Source organism: Seriola lalandi, unplaced genomic scaffold, assembly GCF_002814215.2.
Source record: "Seriola lalandi dorsalis isolate HSWRI2012SDOR001 ecotype SW California unplaced genomic scaffold, Sedor1 jcf7180002054832, whole genome shotgun sequence".
Lineage (NCBI taxonomy): Eukaryota > Metazoa > Chordata > Actinopteri > Carangiformes > Carangidae > Seriola > Seriola lalandi.
The window spans coordinates 805,462-824,731 of record NW_019525385.1 but is presented as its reverse complement, the minus strand read 5'-3'; the positions used below and the strand labels follow the sequence as shown (position 1 = coordinate 824,731).

The 19,270-nt window shown below is 35.8% G+C and overlaps 5 protein-coding genes across 6 annotated transcripts in view; all 5 read right to left on the bottom strand.

Moving 5' to 3' along the window:
- Positions 1-1,093, bottom strand: part of LOC111670057 (polymeric immunoglobulin receptor-like) — a 2,881-nt gene extending 1,788 nt beyond the window's left edge. Inside the window, exons 1-3 of the mRNA XM_087179386.1 lie at positions 962-1,093; positions 446-766; positions 7-288 (exon numbers count right to left, since the gene is read on the bottom strand). Coding sequence (XP_087035512.1) covers positions 7-288; positions 446-766; positions 962-1,007 — 649 coding nt within the window. The 5' untranslated portion in view covers positions 1,008-1,093. The remainder of the gene's footprint in view (positions 1-6; positions 289-445; positions 767-961) is intronic.
- Positions 1,094-2,115: 1,022 nt separating this feature from the next.
- Positions 2,116-4,224, bottom strand: LOC147817936 (polymeric immunoglobulin receptor-like). The gene is made up of 6 exons (XM_087179384.1): positions 4,176-4,224; positions 3,612-3,932; positions 3,154-3,453; positions 2,811-2,919; positions 2,444-2,541; positions 2,116-2,322 (listed from the first exon to the last, which is right to left on the bottom strand). The coding sequence occupies exons 1-6, from the start codon at positions 4,219-4,221 to the stop codon at positions 2,279-2,281; spliced, it is 918 nt and encodes a 305-aa protein (XP_087035510.1). The 5' UTR covers positions 4,222-4,224; the 3' UTR covers positions 2,116-2,278.
- A 256-nt stretch (positions 4,225-4,480) lies between these two features.
- On the bottom strand, positions 4,481-9,721 carry LOC111670056 (polymeric immunoglobulin receptor-like). Its single transcript, XM_023426612.2, has 9 exons — positions 9,640-9,721; positions 9,080-9,400; positions 8,626-8,925; positions 8,426-8,483; positions 8,031-8,131; positions 7,854-7,888; positions 7,530-7,583; positions 6,478-6,558; positions 4,481-5,745 (listed from the first exon to the last, which is right to left on the bottom strand). The coding sequence occupies exons 1-9, from the start codon at positions 9,683-9,685 to the stop codon at positions 5,683-5,685; spliced, it is 1,059 nt and encodes a 352-aa protein (XP_023282380.2). The 5' UTR covers positions 9,686-9,721; the 3' UTR covers positions 4,481-5,682.
- Positions 9,555-13,390, bottom strand: LOC111670055 (polymeric immunoglobulin receptor-like). Of its 2 annotated transcripts, XM_087179383.1 has the most exons (8): positions 13,051-13,390; positions 12,488-12,808; positions 12,028-12,327; positions 11,769-11,832; positions 11,420-11,517; positions 11,239-11,273; positions 10,947-11,003; positions 9,555-10,784 (listed from the first exon to the last, which is right to left on the bottom strand). In XM_087179383.1, exons 1-8 carry the CDS (start codon positions 13,094-13,096, stop codon positions 10,614-10,616), a joined length of 1,092 nt encoding a protein of 363 aa, XP_087035509.1. In that variant the 5' UTR covers positions 13,097-13,390; the 3' UTR covers positions 9,555-10,613. The 2 variants fall into 2 exon arrangements, 1 of the variants encoding a protein (XP_087035509.1); XR_015438478.1 differs by lacking the exon at positions 11,420-11,517 and having other exon boundaries at positions 10,715-10,784.
- Positions 13,391-15,602: 2,212 nt separating this feature from the next.
- Positions 15,603-19,203, bottom strand: LOC147817935 (polymeric immunoglobulin receptor-like). Its single transcript, XM_087179392.1, has 9 exons — positions 19,070-19,203; positions 18,500-18,820; positions 18,058-18,357; positions 17,771-17,885; positions 17,431-17,528; positions 17,276-17,310; positions 16,970-17,026; positions 16,583-16,654; positions 15,603-16,389 (listed from the first exon to the last, which is right to left on the bottom strand). The coding sequence occupies exons 1-9, from the start codon at positions 19,113-19,115 to the stop codon at positions 16,345-16,347; spliced, it is 1,089 nt and encodes a 362-aa protein (XP_087035518.1). The 5' UTR covers positions 19,116-19,203; the 3' UTR covers positions 15,603-16,344.
- Positions 19,204-19,270: the final 67 nt, after the last annotated feature.

Sequence of the window (19,270 nt, the reverse complement as noted above, 5' to 3'; positions counted from 1 at the left end):
TCTCAGTAACAGTGACATGAACTGGCATCTGTAATTCTCCTTTAACACAGTAATACCAGCCGCTGCTCTCTGCCTTCAGTCCACTCATAGTCACAGTGAAAACATTGGGGACTGTCGCACGGATGGTCACATTTGTTCCATCTATTGATCCTGATGACCCTGTCACACAGTTCATGCCCAACCTACACCACCTCCTTTCTCCAGAGTTTCTATAGTAACAACTGATGTTTATACTCTCTCCAATAAATCCTGTAATCTCCTGATGATCCACAGAGAGGCTGGGTGTATCTTTGGGGAAAAACAAGTTCAAGAGAAAACTGTGGGAATCCTAATAACAATCAATCTCCATAGCAAAAAACGAGACCTTCCTTAGTTTTTCCTCCACATTGTTCAAATGTCACAAAGGATTTGAAATGTGCTTAAAGGTGCTTTAAGGGTGTCTTACCTGTGGTGACAGACAGGTGAAAATTCTGGCCATCATCTGCCCCTCCATTAATCTCCACAAAACACCAGTAATAAGTGTCTGTATTCATCAGATCTTTTATAGTCACAGTGAAGATTCTCTGTTTTTTGTCATCACAGATTGAAAACTTTCTTGAACTACGTGGTTGGTTTGTTTTAACTTCAACTAAGCACAATTTCCAGTAATATCCTTTACACAAGTATTTCACGTTGTTCATGTATTCTGAGCCATAGATACATGGGATAGTGATTGAATCTCCAGCCTTCACTGACACTTTACTGACTGTGGTTACACTGTGAACTCCTGCAGCAAGAACAAATGCAGCATTTTATTGTATAGCTAACAACATTCTTCTTTCATATTACCTGTCCATTAAACATTATTGCATTATTGCAGTTGTTTTAGATTATACACAATTGTTTCCAAATTACTTATGCCATCATCATCTTACAGGACCAGCTTAAATGTTAGTGCACGGAAAATGTGACTGTGACTGACCTGTGAGTCCAGTGAGGATGAGAAGAAAGCTGAGATGAGCAGTCATGTTGGTGAGTGGAGTCAGACAAAATAACACTGCTACTGCACTGATGGACTTATTCTCTACTTCCTTATTTTTACAAATTACGGGTTGCAGCTGCTTAATCTCCTCCTTTTAAGGCAGTTACATGAATTTAGTTTGATGATGATGCACATAATCACTTGAGCATAACCTTTTGAAAGTTCAAACAGAAATGTATTCCATTGTCCAAAGAAGCATGATTATTGTTATATCTTTTATTCAGTAATTGAATCTGCTGTTTCTGAATTCTCACTGATAATAGATGGCGTTAAACCACTTAAGTCAGAAAGTCACTTCCTGTATTTGGTCAGCTTGAGTGGCTTCTGGTGCAGACTGTTTCAACTGTTGCTCTTTCTCTGGCTCAATGTGTCAAACTGACAACAACAAATACCAGTCTTGCTTTTCTAAATTCTTGACTTTTAAGCATATATGATTCAATTCATGAGTTATATATTTGAGTTAGGTGACAGTCCTGTGAGTTCAGTGAGGATGAAAATAAAATAGTGGCACTGTATTGGTTAGGTGATGTACATAAATATCTATGCAGTTACACTGTGGTTTCAGAATAAAGTTTACAGTAGATTTAGATGCAAGGTCCAGTGGAAACAAAGTTTTAGAAGAAAAGATCAACACTCCATGGACTGAAATGCGTTCATTTATTTAAAACATGACAATAGCACGACATATAACCTTTTAGCCCATATGTATATCCAACACTAATAGAAATCATAAAGCATTGAAGTCTACTGTCATGAAGTAGATTCAAAATTACACTTCTACAAAACAAGTCCTCAACCTAAACATCCGATTACCGGCTGTGGTTACTATAATAACGGTCATGGCTTGGTTAGGTTGAGGCTCTAAAACCACTTGGTTTGGTTTAGGAAAAGATCATGATTTGGGTTAAAATAAGTTCTTCCTTAACATTAGACGATCTTTGTTGTCATGGTTACAATAATAACAACATGCAACCAAACCTCCTCCTGACGCATACTTTGTTGGTGTTTATATTACGTCACTGCACCTTCCCCTTTGCTCCTGTCATATTTATTATGGCCACTAGATGTCGCCTAACAACAAAGAATAACTATGGGTCATTACAACCTGCTGCACAAACGACCTATGGGCTCGTTTTTCACAGGACAGTTCTATAATATACTGTATGTCCAATGGTAGATGTTGTGAGGTTGTGGCTTTTCAAAGGAGGAGAAATAAAATGATTTTTATTTTCATGAGTGATTTTTATTTTTGAACTTTCAGTAACCACAAAGGAATCCGGTTGAATCTGCTTTGGTTCCATCTTAACATGAAACAGTAAAAAAACAAAAAAAACAAACAAATATACATTAGTCTTCATTTCAAACAAAATATGTGAGAATAACTGGAATGTTGGACATGAATTTGATTAAGCATAGACTTACTGTATCTGTTGAACATAAACCAGATGAACAAGCCCACAATAACAATGAAGGTCAACAAGCTCAGACGGATGATGAAACTCTTTAGGTGAATGGAAAGACTGCAGCATAAATTTAAAGCACACAATGCAAATAAGGTAAGATAAAGAGAATTCTATTGTTAAAAAAGTCCTACAATGTTGTCTGAAGTCTGCTCATCTTGCTTATACTGTAATAGTTTGAGAAAATACTGAGTTCATACAATTAATATCAACATCTCATCTAATGTCTTTAAGAAAGAGATTCCCTTATATTCCCTACATGTTTATTTTTTTTAAATCATAAAATGGCAATGTTCTAAACATTGTATGTTAATGTGAAGGCTTCTGACCTGTTCTGTTGAACTGTGGAAGGATCTTTGCTTGCGAACACAGAAGACTGATGCACAGGTTCAAGAGTGGGCGATATGTTAGTTGGACACTCTGTTGTTCTTGGAGCGCCTATAATTCAAACAACACATTGACTACCGGAGGGAATACCACAATAATGAACTCAAACATCAATTTCATATTAGCATTCAATTCAGAGGTTGCTTAACTTCACAAGTGTTTATGATTTCTTGTTGCTAATAACAGAATCAAATCAAAACATGTCGGATGGCTGTAACTAATTGACAAATATTTATCACTGAATACTTTTATATGTATACTTTTTAGTTTATTTAGAGTACTTACAGGTAGTAGGTCTCTCAGTAACAGTGACATGAACTGGCATCTGTAATTCTCCTTTAACACAGTAATACCAGCCGCTGCTCTCTGCCTTCAGTCCACTCATAGTCACAGTGAAAACATTGGGGACTGTCGCACTGATGGTCACACTTGTTCCATCTATTGATCCTGATGACTCTGTCACACAGTTCATGCCCAACCTACACCACCTCCTTTCTCCAGAGTTTCTATAGTAACAACTGATGTTTATACTCTCTCCAATAAATCCTGTAATCTCCTGATGATCCACAGAGAGGCTGGGTGTATCTTTGGGGAAAAACAAGTTCAAGAGAAAACTGTGGGAATCCTAATAACAATCAGTCACTGTTCGAACATTAAGACCTTCCTTAGTGTTTTTATTCTACATTGTTCAAATTTCACAAAGGATTTGAAATGTGCTTAAAGGTGCTTTAAGGGTGTCTTACCTGTGGTGATGGACAGGTGAAAATACTGTCCATCATCTGCCCCTCCATTAATCTCCACAAAACACCAGTAATCAGTGTCTGTATTCGTCAGATCTTTTATAGTCACAGTGAAGATATTTTGGTTTTTGTCGTCAGAGATTGAAAACTTTTCTGAACTATGTGGTTGGTTTGTTTCAACTGCATATGAACAGAACTTCCAGTGAGATCCTTTACACAAGTATTTCACGTTGTTCATGTATTCTGAGCCATAGCGACATGGGATGGTGATTGAATCTCCGGCCTTCACTGACACTTTACTGACTGTGGTTACGCAATGAACTCCTGCAGCAAGAACAAATGCAGCATTTTATTACATATCTAGCAATATTCTTCTTTCATATTACGTGTTCTATATTATTGCATTATTGCAGTTGTTGTAGATTATACACAATTGTTTCCAAATGTCATTAAATTAAAAAGCTTGTGCATTACTTATTTACTAATATCTAATGACAAAAATTACTCATCATCATCTTAAAGGACCAGCTTAAATGTCAATGCACATAAAATGTGACCGTGACTGACCTGTGAGTCCAGTGAGGATGAGAAGAAAGCTGAGATGAACAGTCATGTTGGTGAGTCTGACAAAATAAAACTTCTTTACTTCCTGACTTCTCTGAATAAACAATTGCAGCTTCTTAATCTCCTCCTTTTAAGGCAGTTACATGAATTGGTTTGATGATGACGCACATAATCATAGTTACTTTACCTTATGAGCATAACCTCTTGAAAGTTCCAAAATGTTTTACAATAATTGAAAAAGAAAACCACAAGTAACAAACAAACATCAAGAAAATCTTTTAGATTAAAATAACAGCCATGGAGACATATTTTAAAAATGTCAAATTTTATTTGTACAATAATGAAGCGTAAGCCTCAAAACACGAATGTGTAGCATTGTCCAAAGAAGCATAATTATTGTCATATCTTTTAATCAGTAATTGAATCTGCTGTTTCTGAATTCTCACTGATAATAGATGGAGTTAAACCACTTTAGTCAGAAAGTCACTTCCTGTATTTGGTCAGCTTGAGTGGCTTCTGGTGCAGACTGTTTTTATTTCAACTGTTGCTCTTGCTCTGGCTCAATGTGTTAAACTGACAGCAACAAATACCAGTCTTACTTTTCTAAATTCTTGACTTTTAAGCATGTATGATTCACAAGTTATATATTTGAGTTCAGTGTGGATGAAAATAAATCAGTCACATTGTATTGGTTAGGTGATGTACATAAATATCTATGCAGTTACAACGTGGGTTCAGAATAAAGTTTACAGTAAACGTAGATGCAAGGTCCAGTGGAAACAAAGTTTTAGAAGAAACGATCAGCACTAACAAAGCATAACTATGGGTCATTATAACCTGCTGCACAAACGACCTATGTGCTCGTTTTTCACAGGAAAGTTCTATATTATAGTATGTACAATGGTAGATGTTATTACGTTGTGGCTTTTCAAAGGAGTAGAAATAAAATGATTTAGATTTTTATGAGTGATTTCTATTTGCGAACTTTCAGTAACCAAAGGAGACACACTTTGACATCACTTTGAGGACAGGAAATTCTTACACCACTTCAGGACTCAACTGTTCCCCAGCTCATTTTACTACACAATAGGCCTACTGTAAGTTTGTTCTTTTAGTCTTTTTCATTTACTACATTTAATAATGACGTATTCTCTTATCATGCAATATGAGCAAAAACACATTAAAGCAGGCTATGAAGACAGTTCAAATATTGAAAAATAAATAAGTTTAAGCACAGAGGAAGTACACACTAACATCTTTAAAGTATAAGTTGTGATTATTTACCATTGTGAGGCTTACTAAGTAATACAGCAGTGTTGTCAATGGTCATGTCAAACATTGTTTTTTTTTCCTTTTTCAATTATGCGGAGGAGGATCAAAAACAAGAAGAGGGTATAAAACTTAAAAATGAAAAATGAAAAAATTACATTATAACCAAACAAAACCATGACAACAACATCTAAAAATAATATGATACACCTGTGGGATAGATTTAGTTATGGCTTAATATTTACAGGTTTTGCTTGCTTTGAGCCAATGTGCTATATGTAACATCTTCAGCTGTTGCTTCAACCTGTTGGGCAACAGACGAGGAAAAAAAAGAAAATTAGGAAGAAAGAACAAAGATGAGAGTCTATAGCCATACCAGCAGCTCTGTAAGGCAATACTTAGTCATGGTAGTGCTTTGAGCTGAATGCTAACTTTAGCATGATAATATGATGACGTTTAGCAGGTATGTTTACCATGTTCACCGTCATAATTTTTGAAGCATTTGCTAATTAGTATGTCATTAGTTTTGCAGGTATTAAGTCATAAACTGTATATTGTGATATTATGATGGCTCTAGATGAAAAGTCAGGGGAGAATCTAAATCTGTAGATCTCATCATCTAGGTACCTGGAGTGCCTGTACCAAATTTCATAGTTATCCATCCAATAGCTTTTATGACAATTCAGTCTGGACCAAAAGTGGTGGACTGGCTGACAGACAGACTTACATTGCCATCTGTAGGGCCATGCTGCTAGTGTTGCAAAAAATTATGCAAAAAAAAAGAAAAAAACTGACTATGTGGGGCGTCGAGTGGCGCAGTGGGTTGAGCAGGCGCCTGATATGTAGAGGCTACAGTCCTCGCTGCAGCAGGCCCCAGCTCGAATCCCACATCGGACGGCCCTTTACTGCATGTCATTCCCCCTCTCTCTGCCTCCCCAGTTCCTGTCTCTCTCTACTATCCTGTCCAATAAAAGCCCCCCAAAAAAAAAAAAAAGTTTGACTATGTGAGTTTGGGCCTGGATCTCTTAAAACTGACCCTTTTTTCCATTTGTTGTTTTACAGCAGGCTTAACCGCAGAGCTGTACATCACTTCCCCATCACTCTTAGCATCTGACCCCTGGGGAAGAAAGAAGAGATGGATGTGAAACAGACGTTAATTCAACAGTTTAACCTGTTTTTCTTTTATGAAATTTACATGGTAAAGATACAAAATTATAGTTAAATATGTACTTCAGTTTACTTATATTGTGTGATATACAAGTTATGATTTCAGAGGTTGAGGGCTATCTTGTGTGAAAGTTTTCTTGTGTGCTTAACAGTACTATATGTTACTTCCTCTTCAGCCTGAAGAAAGAGCAAAGCAGATGTAATTTACAGTAAGGCTACACCATTATTACTGGAATAGACCAGATAACATGAACATGACCATCTTTTGAAAACTAAAAAGCATGAACTATTTAATTTCCCTTTTAAGGGGAACATGTGATCAGAGGAATTACCATTAGGATATTTACAATAATGCTGAATTGAAGTTCTGGTAATGGTTACTATTTTCTCTTCAACAAAAATCCACAATCTCAAAATTGCACAAGATGTAATACAAATATTTAATGTCCATCCTAAATGGTACATTACAATTCTGCGGCCTATACTCAGTAATTCCTTTTGCTGTAAGTGAGGGTCATCAGACCTCTGTTTTGGGAGAACACAGCCTTCCCTTGTGAGATTTAGATGCAATGGATCATAAAGGTTTGTCTTTGTATCAGGGATATGTTTTATTATATTTATTATCATAATCAACTCCTTTTTGAGCCAATAATATCAGTATTATTGGTTCAAAAAGAACAACAGAGTAACATTAGCATTTTTCTCATGCATTTTTGTACAAGCCTTCAGTTGCATAATTCACAAAAGCAGAACCACAGTAAAGTGAAATGTTTCATCAGATTCCAATTCCAATCCGAGTTTCTCAACATGAGGAATTACACTTCTGATGTGTGCATTTGTGGCTATTTTTTAAACCACTAGATGCTTGCTTGACAAAAAAAAAAAAAGTGAAACAAAGTTTATTTTCATAAAGCTCCTTACCTGGCCTGGTTTTCTCTTGTGTTTAATAGTACTGTATTTCACTTCCTCTTCAGCCTGTGTTAAAAATAATCCAAACATCAAACTGAAAATGAATAACTTCAGAAGTCAGAACTATTACTATTGTCCTATAAAACAAAATATAAAGATGGTATTAATTATCAAGATGTATTTTAGGTAAAATAATTATTAGACATTCATCTGTAGTGATATATTGTAATCCTGCAGCTTCAGAGAGTGACACTGGATGGAGGACTTGTTGCTCCTTCTTTGTAAGGAGAGTTATTTGTAAAATATCATATTAAGAAAGGATTCAGCATATCTTACTGTTGCTGTGGTTGATGATTCTGCTTCCGTCTGTTCTAAAAGTGAAGCAACGAAATCTCCTTTTACTGACTTTCAGTGTTTATTGATAGTAGTGCACAGGAGTCGACATTTAACAAAAAATATTATGAATATGAATAGCAAATACTTTTGGCATTATTGGATTTAGCACACACTTACTGTTCACTTTTCTAAATGTAAACCACATGAACAAGATCACCAAGACAATGACGATCAACAAACTCAGTGGGATGAAGAACCCCTTTCGATTAGCTGTAACACTGCAACATAAATTCAAACAGCACAATGCATTAATGAATTGAAATAAACAAAATGCCCTTGTTTAAACAGTACAACAATATAGTCTAAAGTCTACTCATCATCCTGATCATGTAAAACAGATATATCTTATCTTAGTCTTATATATTAGTTCCCAGTTAATATTATTCATCATATAAGTTTAAGTTATCATGTATCCATAAAAACTTGTATAGAGATTCTTTATAAGACTTTTTGTTGTCTGTAAAATGGCCACAGTTTTTCTAAATACTTTTGTTAATGCCAAGACTTCTGACCTGGGAAGTGAATCAGAGGTGGTATTGACAGGTTTGGGAGTGGGTGATGATGAAGTGGCTAAAAACAAGAACAAATGATTAGTAGAATAATATGACAATAATGAAAATGTTTTCTCCATCTAATGAAAACATTACACATGACTGTGTTTGAGAAATACTTATAAATATATACTTCGTACTTTTTGAATTGTAATACTTACTGGTAGTAGGTCTCTCAGTAACAGTGACATGAACTGGCATCTGTAATTCTCCTTTAACACAGTAATACCAGCCGCTGCTCTCTGTCTTCAGTCCACTCATAGTCACAGTGAAAACATTGGGGACTGTCGCACTGATGGTCACACTTGTTCCATCTATTGATACTGATGACCCTGTCACACAGTTCATGCCCAACCTGCACCACCTCCTTTCTCCAGAGTTTCTATAGTAACAACTGATGTTTATACTCTCTCCAATAAATCCTGTAATCTCCTGATGATCCACAGAGAGGCTGGGTGTATCTTTGGGGAAAAGCAAGTTCAAGAGAAAACTGTGGGAATCCTAATAACAATCAATCTCTGTTGCAAACGAGACTTTCCTTAGTTTTTCCTCCAAATTGTTAAAATTTCACAAAGGATTTGAAATGTGCTTAAAGGTGCTTTAAGGGTGTCTTACCTGTGGTGATGGACAGGTGAAAATACTGTCCAACATCTACCCTTCCATTAATCTCCACATTACACCAGTAATCAGTGTCTGTATTCATCAGATCTTTTATAGTCACAGTGAAGATTCTTTGGTTTTTGTCATCAGAGATTGAAAACTTTCCTGAACTATGTGGTTGGTTTGTTTTAACTGCATATGAACAGGAGCTCCAGTAATATCCTTTACACAAGTACTTCACGTTGTTCATGTATTGTGAGCCATAGAGACATGGGATAGTGATTGAATCTCCTGCCATCACTGACACTTTACTGACTGTATTCACGCTGTGAATTCCTGCAGCAAACACAAATAGTATTAATGGATATACTTACGAACAATATTATTCCTTCATGTAATCTGCATATTTTAGATTAGATTATTTTAGCTTTTGTTTTACATATTAGATCATTATCGTCTTCAAAATCTATGAATTACATACAGGAGGCAATTACTTGTATAAGTGACAGTTTTTATTAGTATCATCTTCTCACATAAGATATGTACACAATAATAAAATGATTCCTGGGACTGACCTGTGACTGCAGTGAGGATGAAAAGAAAGCTGAGATGAACAGCCATGTCGGTGAGTGAGCAGACTAAACAACATGAACTAGTTCACGGCAAGACTGATCAACTACTTCCTTAGCTTTCTAAATTTAGAAATTGAACACTTCTGCCTTCCTCTCATTGCAAGGAAGTTGCATTACATTGGTTAGTTGATTATGATATGATTATGTACAGCATACTTTCAGAAAATAGTTTACTGTAGACTTGGATGTAAGGCCCAGTGAATACAAAATTTCAAAAGGAAAGATCAGCACTCCAGGTGTATGGACTGAAATGTGTTCATTTATTTAAAATATGGAGGTAGTTACAGTTGAATAATAAGACTTTTTTTAATGTTTTTCTAAAAGTCAAATGAAAACATCATTCCACTTTCACACTTCTTATTTATGCATCTGTTGTGGTACATCTTACTTGTATTCAATATATGACTTTTGATAGGTTTTTTTTTCTCTTCTTACTTTTATTGTAACATTTGTAACAAGCTTGTGCTTTTGGCCACAGTCAGTTGTATTTTATAAGATTAGTATAGAAAAGAATATGTATTAATGTGAGCTTTGCATCTAACAAAAAGTACAATGAAACCAAGATACATGTTGTCACTGGTCTTGCTGAGTATTAGGCAAACGAATAGGTCAATGCGTAGTTGTAACATTTTGCAGCTATGCAGAAGAATTTTTTAAAAAGTGACAAAAATGAAGGAAGTAGTTTCATCACAAAAATGATAACAGCAGACAACAAATTGCAACACCGTAGTCTTAAAAAAATAAACTGTCTACTAATTGACTGATCTGGTCGGAGCCAAAGTACTGTATGTAACATCATTATGTTGTGCTTCAACCTGTTTTAGAACAGAAAAAAATATGACAATTAGGAAGGAAGTGCAAAGATAAAAATAAATGTATAAACAAATTAAGTGTCTCAATTAAAGGGCAGTAATTTCTTACATACTGAGACCATGAACAAAATGATTTAAAACCACTGACATAGAGGACACGAGGATCAATGTGCAAATGAGTTCATTTGTTTTAATACTTGCCCTTTTCACTGTTTGTTGTTTTATGGTAACCACAGTGTCGTACATCACATCCATGTCACTTTCAGCATGTGATCTCTGTGTGGGGGGAGAGACAGACATTAAACAGAGAATGGAACACTTTGAGATTTTTATGGATTTCAAATTGTTTTATTCAGCTGCACTTGGTGATAATAAGAGTTAGATTTTGTGTCTTTGAGTGTAATTGTATTATTTAATAATTTTTTTGGTTAAGGTTACCTGGCCTGAAGTTTCTCTCTTGTACCCAACGTTACAGTATGTTACTCCCTCTTCAGCCTGTGTTGAAGGAGCAAAACAAATGTCAGAGCATTTCAGCTTTGTTTCAGGAATACATCGATTACACCACAACTACAGTATATATAATGGAATATATGTATGTATGCTAAAATTGTGAATATATAGATAAGAGAAAACCAAAATTAACAGCTTTTGAGATGTTAAATTTTGCATCATACAAAAAGAGTACATATATATATCGATGTATATTAGGAAATGGCTCAGCATATCTTACCATTGTCATGGCTGATGACTTTGCGTTGCTTTGCTCTAAAAGTTAAACAGTGAAAACTCCTATTAATTACTCTCAACCTTCAATGACAATGCAAAATAATCCAAACTTAAAGTGAAAATATTCAAGAACTACAAACATATTTGTTAAGAATTCAATTTATCAAGTTTCAGTATAGACTTACTGTGCTTTTTCATCATAAACCAGATGAACAAGGATACTATTACAATGAAGATCAACACACTCAGAGGGATGATGAGGCTCTTTAGGTTAATTGAAGCACTGCAGCATATACATTTTAAGGACACATTACACATTAGTTATGGTAAATATTCAGCTCTTTAAACAATACTACTATACAAAGTATAATCTATTAATGTTAGAGTTCTATATGTAAATTATCATTTAGAAATCTTAGTCTCCATATAAGTATAGTCGAGTATATATAAAGAGATTCCCTTATAAGGACTGCATTATTTGACCATTGAATGGCCACAGTTAAAATACTGCGTGTAAATGGAAAGACTTTTCACCTGCGCTCTGGAATAACGGGATCAATGGGTGATAAGGTGGTTGAGCCTCTTGTTGCAAGTGTGGCTATAATTCAAAATAGGACGATCATTAGAAGAGTAATATGATAATAATAATTCATTCTAATTTATCTTAGGATACAAACAAACATTTACAAATAGTTGTATTTGACATACATTTATAATTTATAATTACTTGAAATACTTACTAGAGAATTTTTTTACAAACATATATTTAATACTTATATAATATAGTACTTACTGGTAGTAGGTCTCTCAGTAACAGTGACATGAACTGGCATCTGTAATTCTCCTTTAACACAGTAATACCAGCCGCTGCTCTCTGTCTTCAGTCCATTCATAGTCACAGTGAAAACATTGGGGACTGTCGCACGGATGGTCACACTTGTTCCATCTATTGATCCTGATGACCCTGTCACACAGTTCTTGCCCAACCTGCACAACCCGCTTTGTCCAGAGTTTCTATAGTAACAACTGATGTTTATACTCTCTCCAATAAATCCTGTAATCTCCTGATGATCCACAGAGAGGCTGGGTGTATCTTTGGGGAAAAAACAAAGTTCAATAGAAAAATGTGGGAATCCTAATAACAATCAGTCACTGTTCGAACATTAAGACCTTCCTTAGTGTTTTTATTCTACATTGTACAAATTTCACAAAAGATTTGAAATGTGCTTAAAGGTGCTTTAAGGGTGTCTTACCTGTGGTGATGGACAGGTGAAAATACTGTCCATCATCTGCCCCTCCATTAATCTCCACAATACACCAGTAATCAGTGTCTGTATTCGTCAGATCTTTTATAGTCACAGTGAAGATTCTCTGTTTTTTGTCGTCAGAGATTGAAAACTTTCCTGAACTACGTGGTTGGTTTGTTTTAACTGCATATGAACAGAACTTCCAGTGAGATCCTTTACACAAGTATTTCACATGGTCCATGTATTCTGAGCCATAGCGACATGGGATGGTGATTGAATCTCCTGCCTTCACTGACACTTTACTGACTGTGATTACACTGTGAACTCCTGCAACAAGAACACAATACAGTATTTTAACAGATACACTCAGCAACCATAATCTTTCTTCCTTTTGCCTGCAAGTCATAGATATTCATATCAAATTATCGTTGGCTTCACAATTTATGAATTAAACACTGGGTAGGTTATTACAAGGCTCATTTAATTGTGGTCATTATCATCTGACATGAGGAGCACAAAGATTAATAAACACATTTAAAAACAATTTTAGCATCACCCCTGTGACTGACCTGTGACTCCAACGAGGATGAAAATAATTTTGAGATGAACAGCCATGTCGGAAAGTGAGCGTTTAAACAATATGAACCAGTGCACTTGAAGGCTGATTTTCTACTTCCAAATTTCACTCAACAAGCGATTGTATCTGTTTGAAAAAACCTCTTCTTCCTGAGTGTAACAGTTACATTATGTAAGTTGGCTGATGAAATAAATATTGCATTCAGCCACTTGTTGTCTTGGGTATATAATTACAATTGAGCATTGTACACTGAAAGTGTTCCATCCATCCATTATAGTGAGATGGTGGTTGTCCTACTGGAACTACAAATCTAACATTTAACACTGAAAGGTACTGGTGATCACTGATCAAATAAATAAATAAAAACATTAGATAATCAGGAATAGTGGGAAATTAGAGTTATTTTGGTAATACTGGTATGTGGAGGAGGATGAGGCATGAAAAATTAAACGAGGTTCTCTATGAGTTAACACAGTCTTGAACGGCAAGATGTCAACTTAGCAGTTAGGTGAAAGCTACTTCTGTAATTTGGTAAATTTTACTGGCGTCTGTCACAACCTGATCTTGGCCCATATTTTTGAACTCTTGCTTTAGAATGGATCATTTTGAAACACTGGGCTTTTTCACAGCAGACATTTTGAGTTCAAAAAGGCCGGTGTTAGTAATAACACTGACAATGGCTCTGTTCCATTCAAGTGTCCCAGTAAGTCATGACAGAGTGACAGTGAGCCAGCATGAATGATAACACGACCCTGAAACTGAATCAGCAAAAGGGAATTCAGCCATCATCATTACTGTGAAAAAGTCCTATCACATAGATCTATGAACACACTACCAGTGGCAAGGTGCTACTGAATTGTCCCTATAATTGTCCCTACACTTTTTCAAACGATTCACCATTTAACTCCACACAGGGTTAAATGATACGGTCTCTGCAGTGTTGCCAGGTTTGTGTGTCTTTTGCAAAAGGTCAGCAATTTTGATGGAAAATTAAATAAATTTGAAGACTGAACTCCTAGACATCCTGGCAAATACATCTCTTCATCACGATATAAATATCAAAACCGCCTCTTCATCCATTACTACAGCCAAGGTCACATGACATCTGGGTGTCATGTTTGATGACCAATTATCCTTCTCTAACCATGTTGCATCGGTCTCCCGGTCATGCTGCTTTGCTCTTTACAAAATCAGAAAAATCAGGCCTTACCTGATTCAGTTCGCCATCCAGCTCGGTCCAGGCCATGGTTATCACTGGTCACATGGTCTCGACTACTACAGTGCTCTTCTGGCGGGCCTTCCTTTGTGCACAGTGAAACCCTTGAAGATGGTCCAGAATGTGGCAGCCCGTCTGATCTTTGGTCAGCCTAAAAGGGCATGTCACTCTGCTACTCATCGACCTACACTGGCTACCCATGGCCTCCCGAACTACTCATGCTTGCCTTTAGAGTGACTTCTAGGTCTGTGCCCATCTTCTTGACCTCAATTATACAGCCTTATGCTCCTTCTCACCAACTGTGTTCCCTCAAGAAATGTCGTCTGGCATTGCCACCCAACCAAACAAGACAATTGCAAACTGTTCTCGTCTCTCGTCTCTAAAATGCCTAACTACCACTTATTATGCACTTTTGGTGCACTTCTGTATTTTTATCTCCTTGCACCTATCAAATAGATGTAGTATTTAGCACTCACACCAAGGTTTCCTACTGCACTGGATCTTTAGTGATGTCCCTCACTTGTAAGTCGCTTTTGGATAAAAGCGTCTGCCAAATTAGTAGGTGTAAATGCCAATGTAAATTTTCCGTGGATGTGAGTGAATCGGCTCTCATAGCCATGTAGGAAAATTGTGATGTGGAATAGACCAACAAGGCAAAAAAGCTAGGGTTTGAAAATTAAAAATCTTTTAAATTTTAATAATTTAATGAAAATAAGGGTCAAATTCACCAGGTCTGTGGTGAAATTGCAAAATCACTGAAGTGTAGATCTATTTGAGCACCATCAACCAGTGGGTTTTTACCATCAGATTGTACTATGCATCGTTGACTGGCATTGGTATTTAACTGAATCAACATAAAATTGAAAATAATGTTTCCACTGGATATAACGCACATCAGGCAACTGAATTTATATCATAGACTGTACATATAAATTAATTATGAGATGTAAGATGTAAATTATACTGTGTTTATTTCTCAAATCTTGGTAGCAGCAGTCTAACCACCAAGCAGATGGAGCTGCAGGGTCTATAGGGTCCAACTATAGGTTTATGGGCTGATTGAAAAATAAATACAAGAGGAGGTTTTTTAAAGATTGTTTAAAGATGGGATACAGTATGATCATTGCTGTGGCTCTGTCATGAATGCACTGTATCATTAGCTGCGGGATAGTCTTTAGTTGTGTAGACACATTGGGTGACTGAGAGAGAGGACAGCTACAGAATCACAGACAAGGTTTTAATTCAGCTCAAAATAGCTAACAGGAAGTTAGTCAGCATTCCATTACACACTATCAAGTACTTAGTCTCAAGTGAAGTCTAAAGGCGGCTTGTGGATAAAGTTTAGTTTATTTTGATGCTCTTAGAGGTGCTAATGAAGAATAACCTAATCACATAAAATATAAAATATGAGTTTAAAACAAGACATGAAATCAATATGAGACATATTCTCTTTTGGACAAGTCATAAAAGCAATTACATAAAAGCATTTGTTCTGCAGAATCAAGCTTTGTGTTTGTATATGCGTGTACAGTATGTGCATGTCTGGGCAATATAGACACTTTTAACATACAACTGTGCATATTGGTTGTCTAACGTCCCAAACAATATTAAAACCAAACACTTGATTTGAGTGATCACAGCTGCATTTTTTTTTTTTTTTTTATGCCTTTACTACGTACAGCACAGAATTAATGCAAAATTTGTGGCCGGGTTTGTGGGTCCCATGCAACAAGTGTCCAGTCACGTTCGAGCCTGGGATGTTGTCAACCACCTACCTCACAGGGTTAGATATTGAAACTAAAAATTCACAGCTGTTTTTCACAGCACCCTTTTACACACACTTTTTTATAGTGTGTTGGAAGGCTGTGTCGAACAATAAAGTTACTGTATGTGCAATGTGAGGTTTTAGAAAACCTCAGTAGTCTTGTCCAATTCTTGGCAAACCAATAGGTCAATGCTTCTTTGAAATGTTTTGCAGAAGAGAATAAAGGTGTAAAGCGTCTAAATTAAAGAAAGTAGAGAGAAGTTTCTGGGTAACTTTGGGGTAATGGATGCTAAGCCGTGCTGGTTCTAAGCCAGATTAATATATGTAAGATTTTCATCATTTGCTTCAACCTGTTGGAAAAAACAAAAAGTAAGAATTACAACAAGGAAAGAAGAATAGAAATAAAAATTGTAAGTTTGAGAAATGTGGACAATTTAAAGGCAACACTGAATGAGACCATCAATAACATGGAAAGAAACCACTGAACAACAGTACTGTATGTGACAGTATCTCAGCATGAGATTTTATTCTCTTAAAATTTACCCTTTGTTGTCTTTGTTGCTTCGTGATAACCACAGAACTATATATCACATCCACATCAGCCTCAGCATATGACTGGGTACAGAAGAAGAGACAGATATGACCGAGAGAACTGGAAACACTTAATTTTTTAAGAATTTTTTTTTTGTTTTGCATTTGTGAATGGTGACATAATATATTACATTTGAGTGTACCTAGCCTACATGTTGTTTAGTGTACTTGTATTGTGCACTATACAAATTACATTTTACTTAATAACAGAAATCCACTAGGACAAAATTATATGATTTAATGTATTTTATCGAACAGAAAAAAAATTTAACAAAATATGATACAACCCTGCAGATTTGAAAAGAGATAGTAGATTCTCAGAATGTTACCATGGATTACCTGTCTTGAATAATTCCTCATGTTCTCAGTATTGCCGTATGTTGCTTCCTCTTCAGCCTGTGTTGAAAGAGCAAAGAAATGTCAGAGGACTGCAAAGAAGACACATTTTTCCCCATTTCATTTTCTTTATACAATTCCAGTGAAACTTGATTTACAATAGAACAATATTAGATTTTATCTACTATGCTTAAAATGGTCAAATCGGCCAGGTTTAAATACACAATAACCATGACACGTTCATTTTCATACTGTGGATCCTTAAAGCCTTATTTATATTCCTGAAAAAAGCAAAAAAGCATATCTTACTTCTGTCATGGATAATGATGCTGCTTTGGTCTGCTCTAAATGTGAAACAGTAAACACACAGTTAATGTAAACACACAATAGCTTATATTAAAAAATAAATATTAACATACAAAATTGGAATGACTCGGATTTGTCAAAGTCCAGCATTGACTTACTGTTCTTTTTCAACATGAACCAGACGAAAATGGTCACCATTACAATGAAGATCAACAAAATCAGAGAAATCACGAAACTCATCAGGGCAACTGAAACACTGGAGCGTAAATGAATTTATAAAAACACACAATGCAAATGAATTAGGATACAGAATGCTCTTGTTCAAACAATACTGCAATATCATGTGATTCTACAAACACATTTGACAAATCTACACATATGTATACCTTAGCCATTGAGAGTCAATCTTATTTATTATGTAATACAAAAAAAACATGTACAGAGATTCTTAAATTGAATGGCCACAGTTCTCTTAACACTTTATATTTAACTTCTCACCCGGGTTGTTCATGCTGATCTGTGGTAGACACTTCATCTCCAGAAGTAGGGGTGATACTCACAGGCTCAGAAGTGGGTGATAAGGTAGTGACATCTCTTGTTGTGGCAAGTGTGGCTAATACAAAAGAAGACAATGACAAATAGACGAATATGACAATAATGAAATCCTAACATTTAATCTATATTTTATCAAAACATTACACATGGCTGTGCTTGAGAAATATTTATTTAATATTAATTTTAATTTATTTAATATATATTTAATGCTTACATAATATAGTACTTACTAGTGGTAGGTCTCTCAGTAACAGTGACATGAACTGGCATCTGTAATTCTCCTTTAACACAGTAATACCAGCCGCTGCTCTCTGTCTTCAGTCCACTCATAGTCACAGTGAAAACATTGGGGACTGTCGCATTGATGGTCACACTTGTTCCATCTATTGATACTGATGACTCTGTCACACAGTTCATGCCCAACCTGCACCACCTCCTTTCTCCAGAGTTTCTATAGTAACAACTGATGTTTATACTCTCTCCAATAAATCCTGTAATCTCCTGATGATCCACAGAGAGGCTGGGTGTATCTTTGGGGAAAAAACAAAATTCAATATAAAAATGTGGGAATCTTAATCAGTCTCTGTGGCAAACAATGAGACCATCCTTAGTGTTTTTCACAAAAGTGAAAATAATAGAAATGTGCTTAAAGGTGCTTTAAGGGTGTCTTACCTGTGGTGACAGACAGGGGAAAATACTGTCTATAATCTGCCCCTCCATTAATCTCCACAACACACCAGTAATCAGTGTCTGTATTCGTCAGATCTTTTATAGTCACAGTGAAGATTCTTTGGTTTTTGTCGTCAGAGATTGAAAACTTTCCTGAACTATGTGGTTGGTTTGTTTTAACTGCATATGAACAGGAGCTCCAGTAATATCCTTTACACAAGTACTTCATGTTGTTCATGTATTTTGAGCCATAGAGACATGGGATGGTGATTGAATCTCCGGCCTTCACTGACACTTTACTGACTGTGGTTACACTGTGAACTCCTGCAGCAAGAACAAATGCAGCATTTTATTACATATTTAGCAATATTCTTCTTTCATATTACGTGTTCTATATTATTGCATTATTACAGTTGTTTTAGATTATACACAATTGTTTCCAAATGTCATTAAATTAAAAAGCTTGTGTGTTACTAATTTGACTGATATTTAATGACAAAAATTACTCATGCCATCATCATCTTACAGGACCAGCTTAAATGTCAGTACAAATAAAATGTGACTGTGACTGACCTGTGAGTCCAGTGAGGATGAGAAGAAAGCTGAGATGAACAGTCATGTTGGTGAGTCCGACAAAATAACACTTCTTTACTTCCTGACTTCTCTAAATACACAATTGCAGCTTCTTAATCTCCTCCTTTTAAGGCAGTTACATGAATTGGTTTGATGATGACGCACATAATCATAGTTACTTTACCTTATGAGCATAACCTC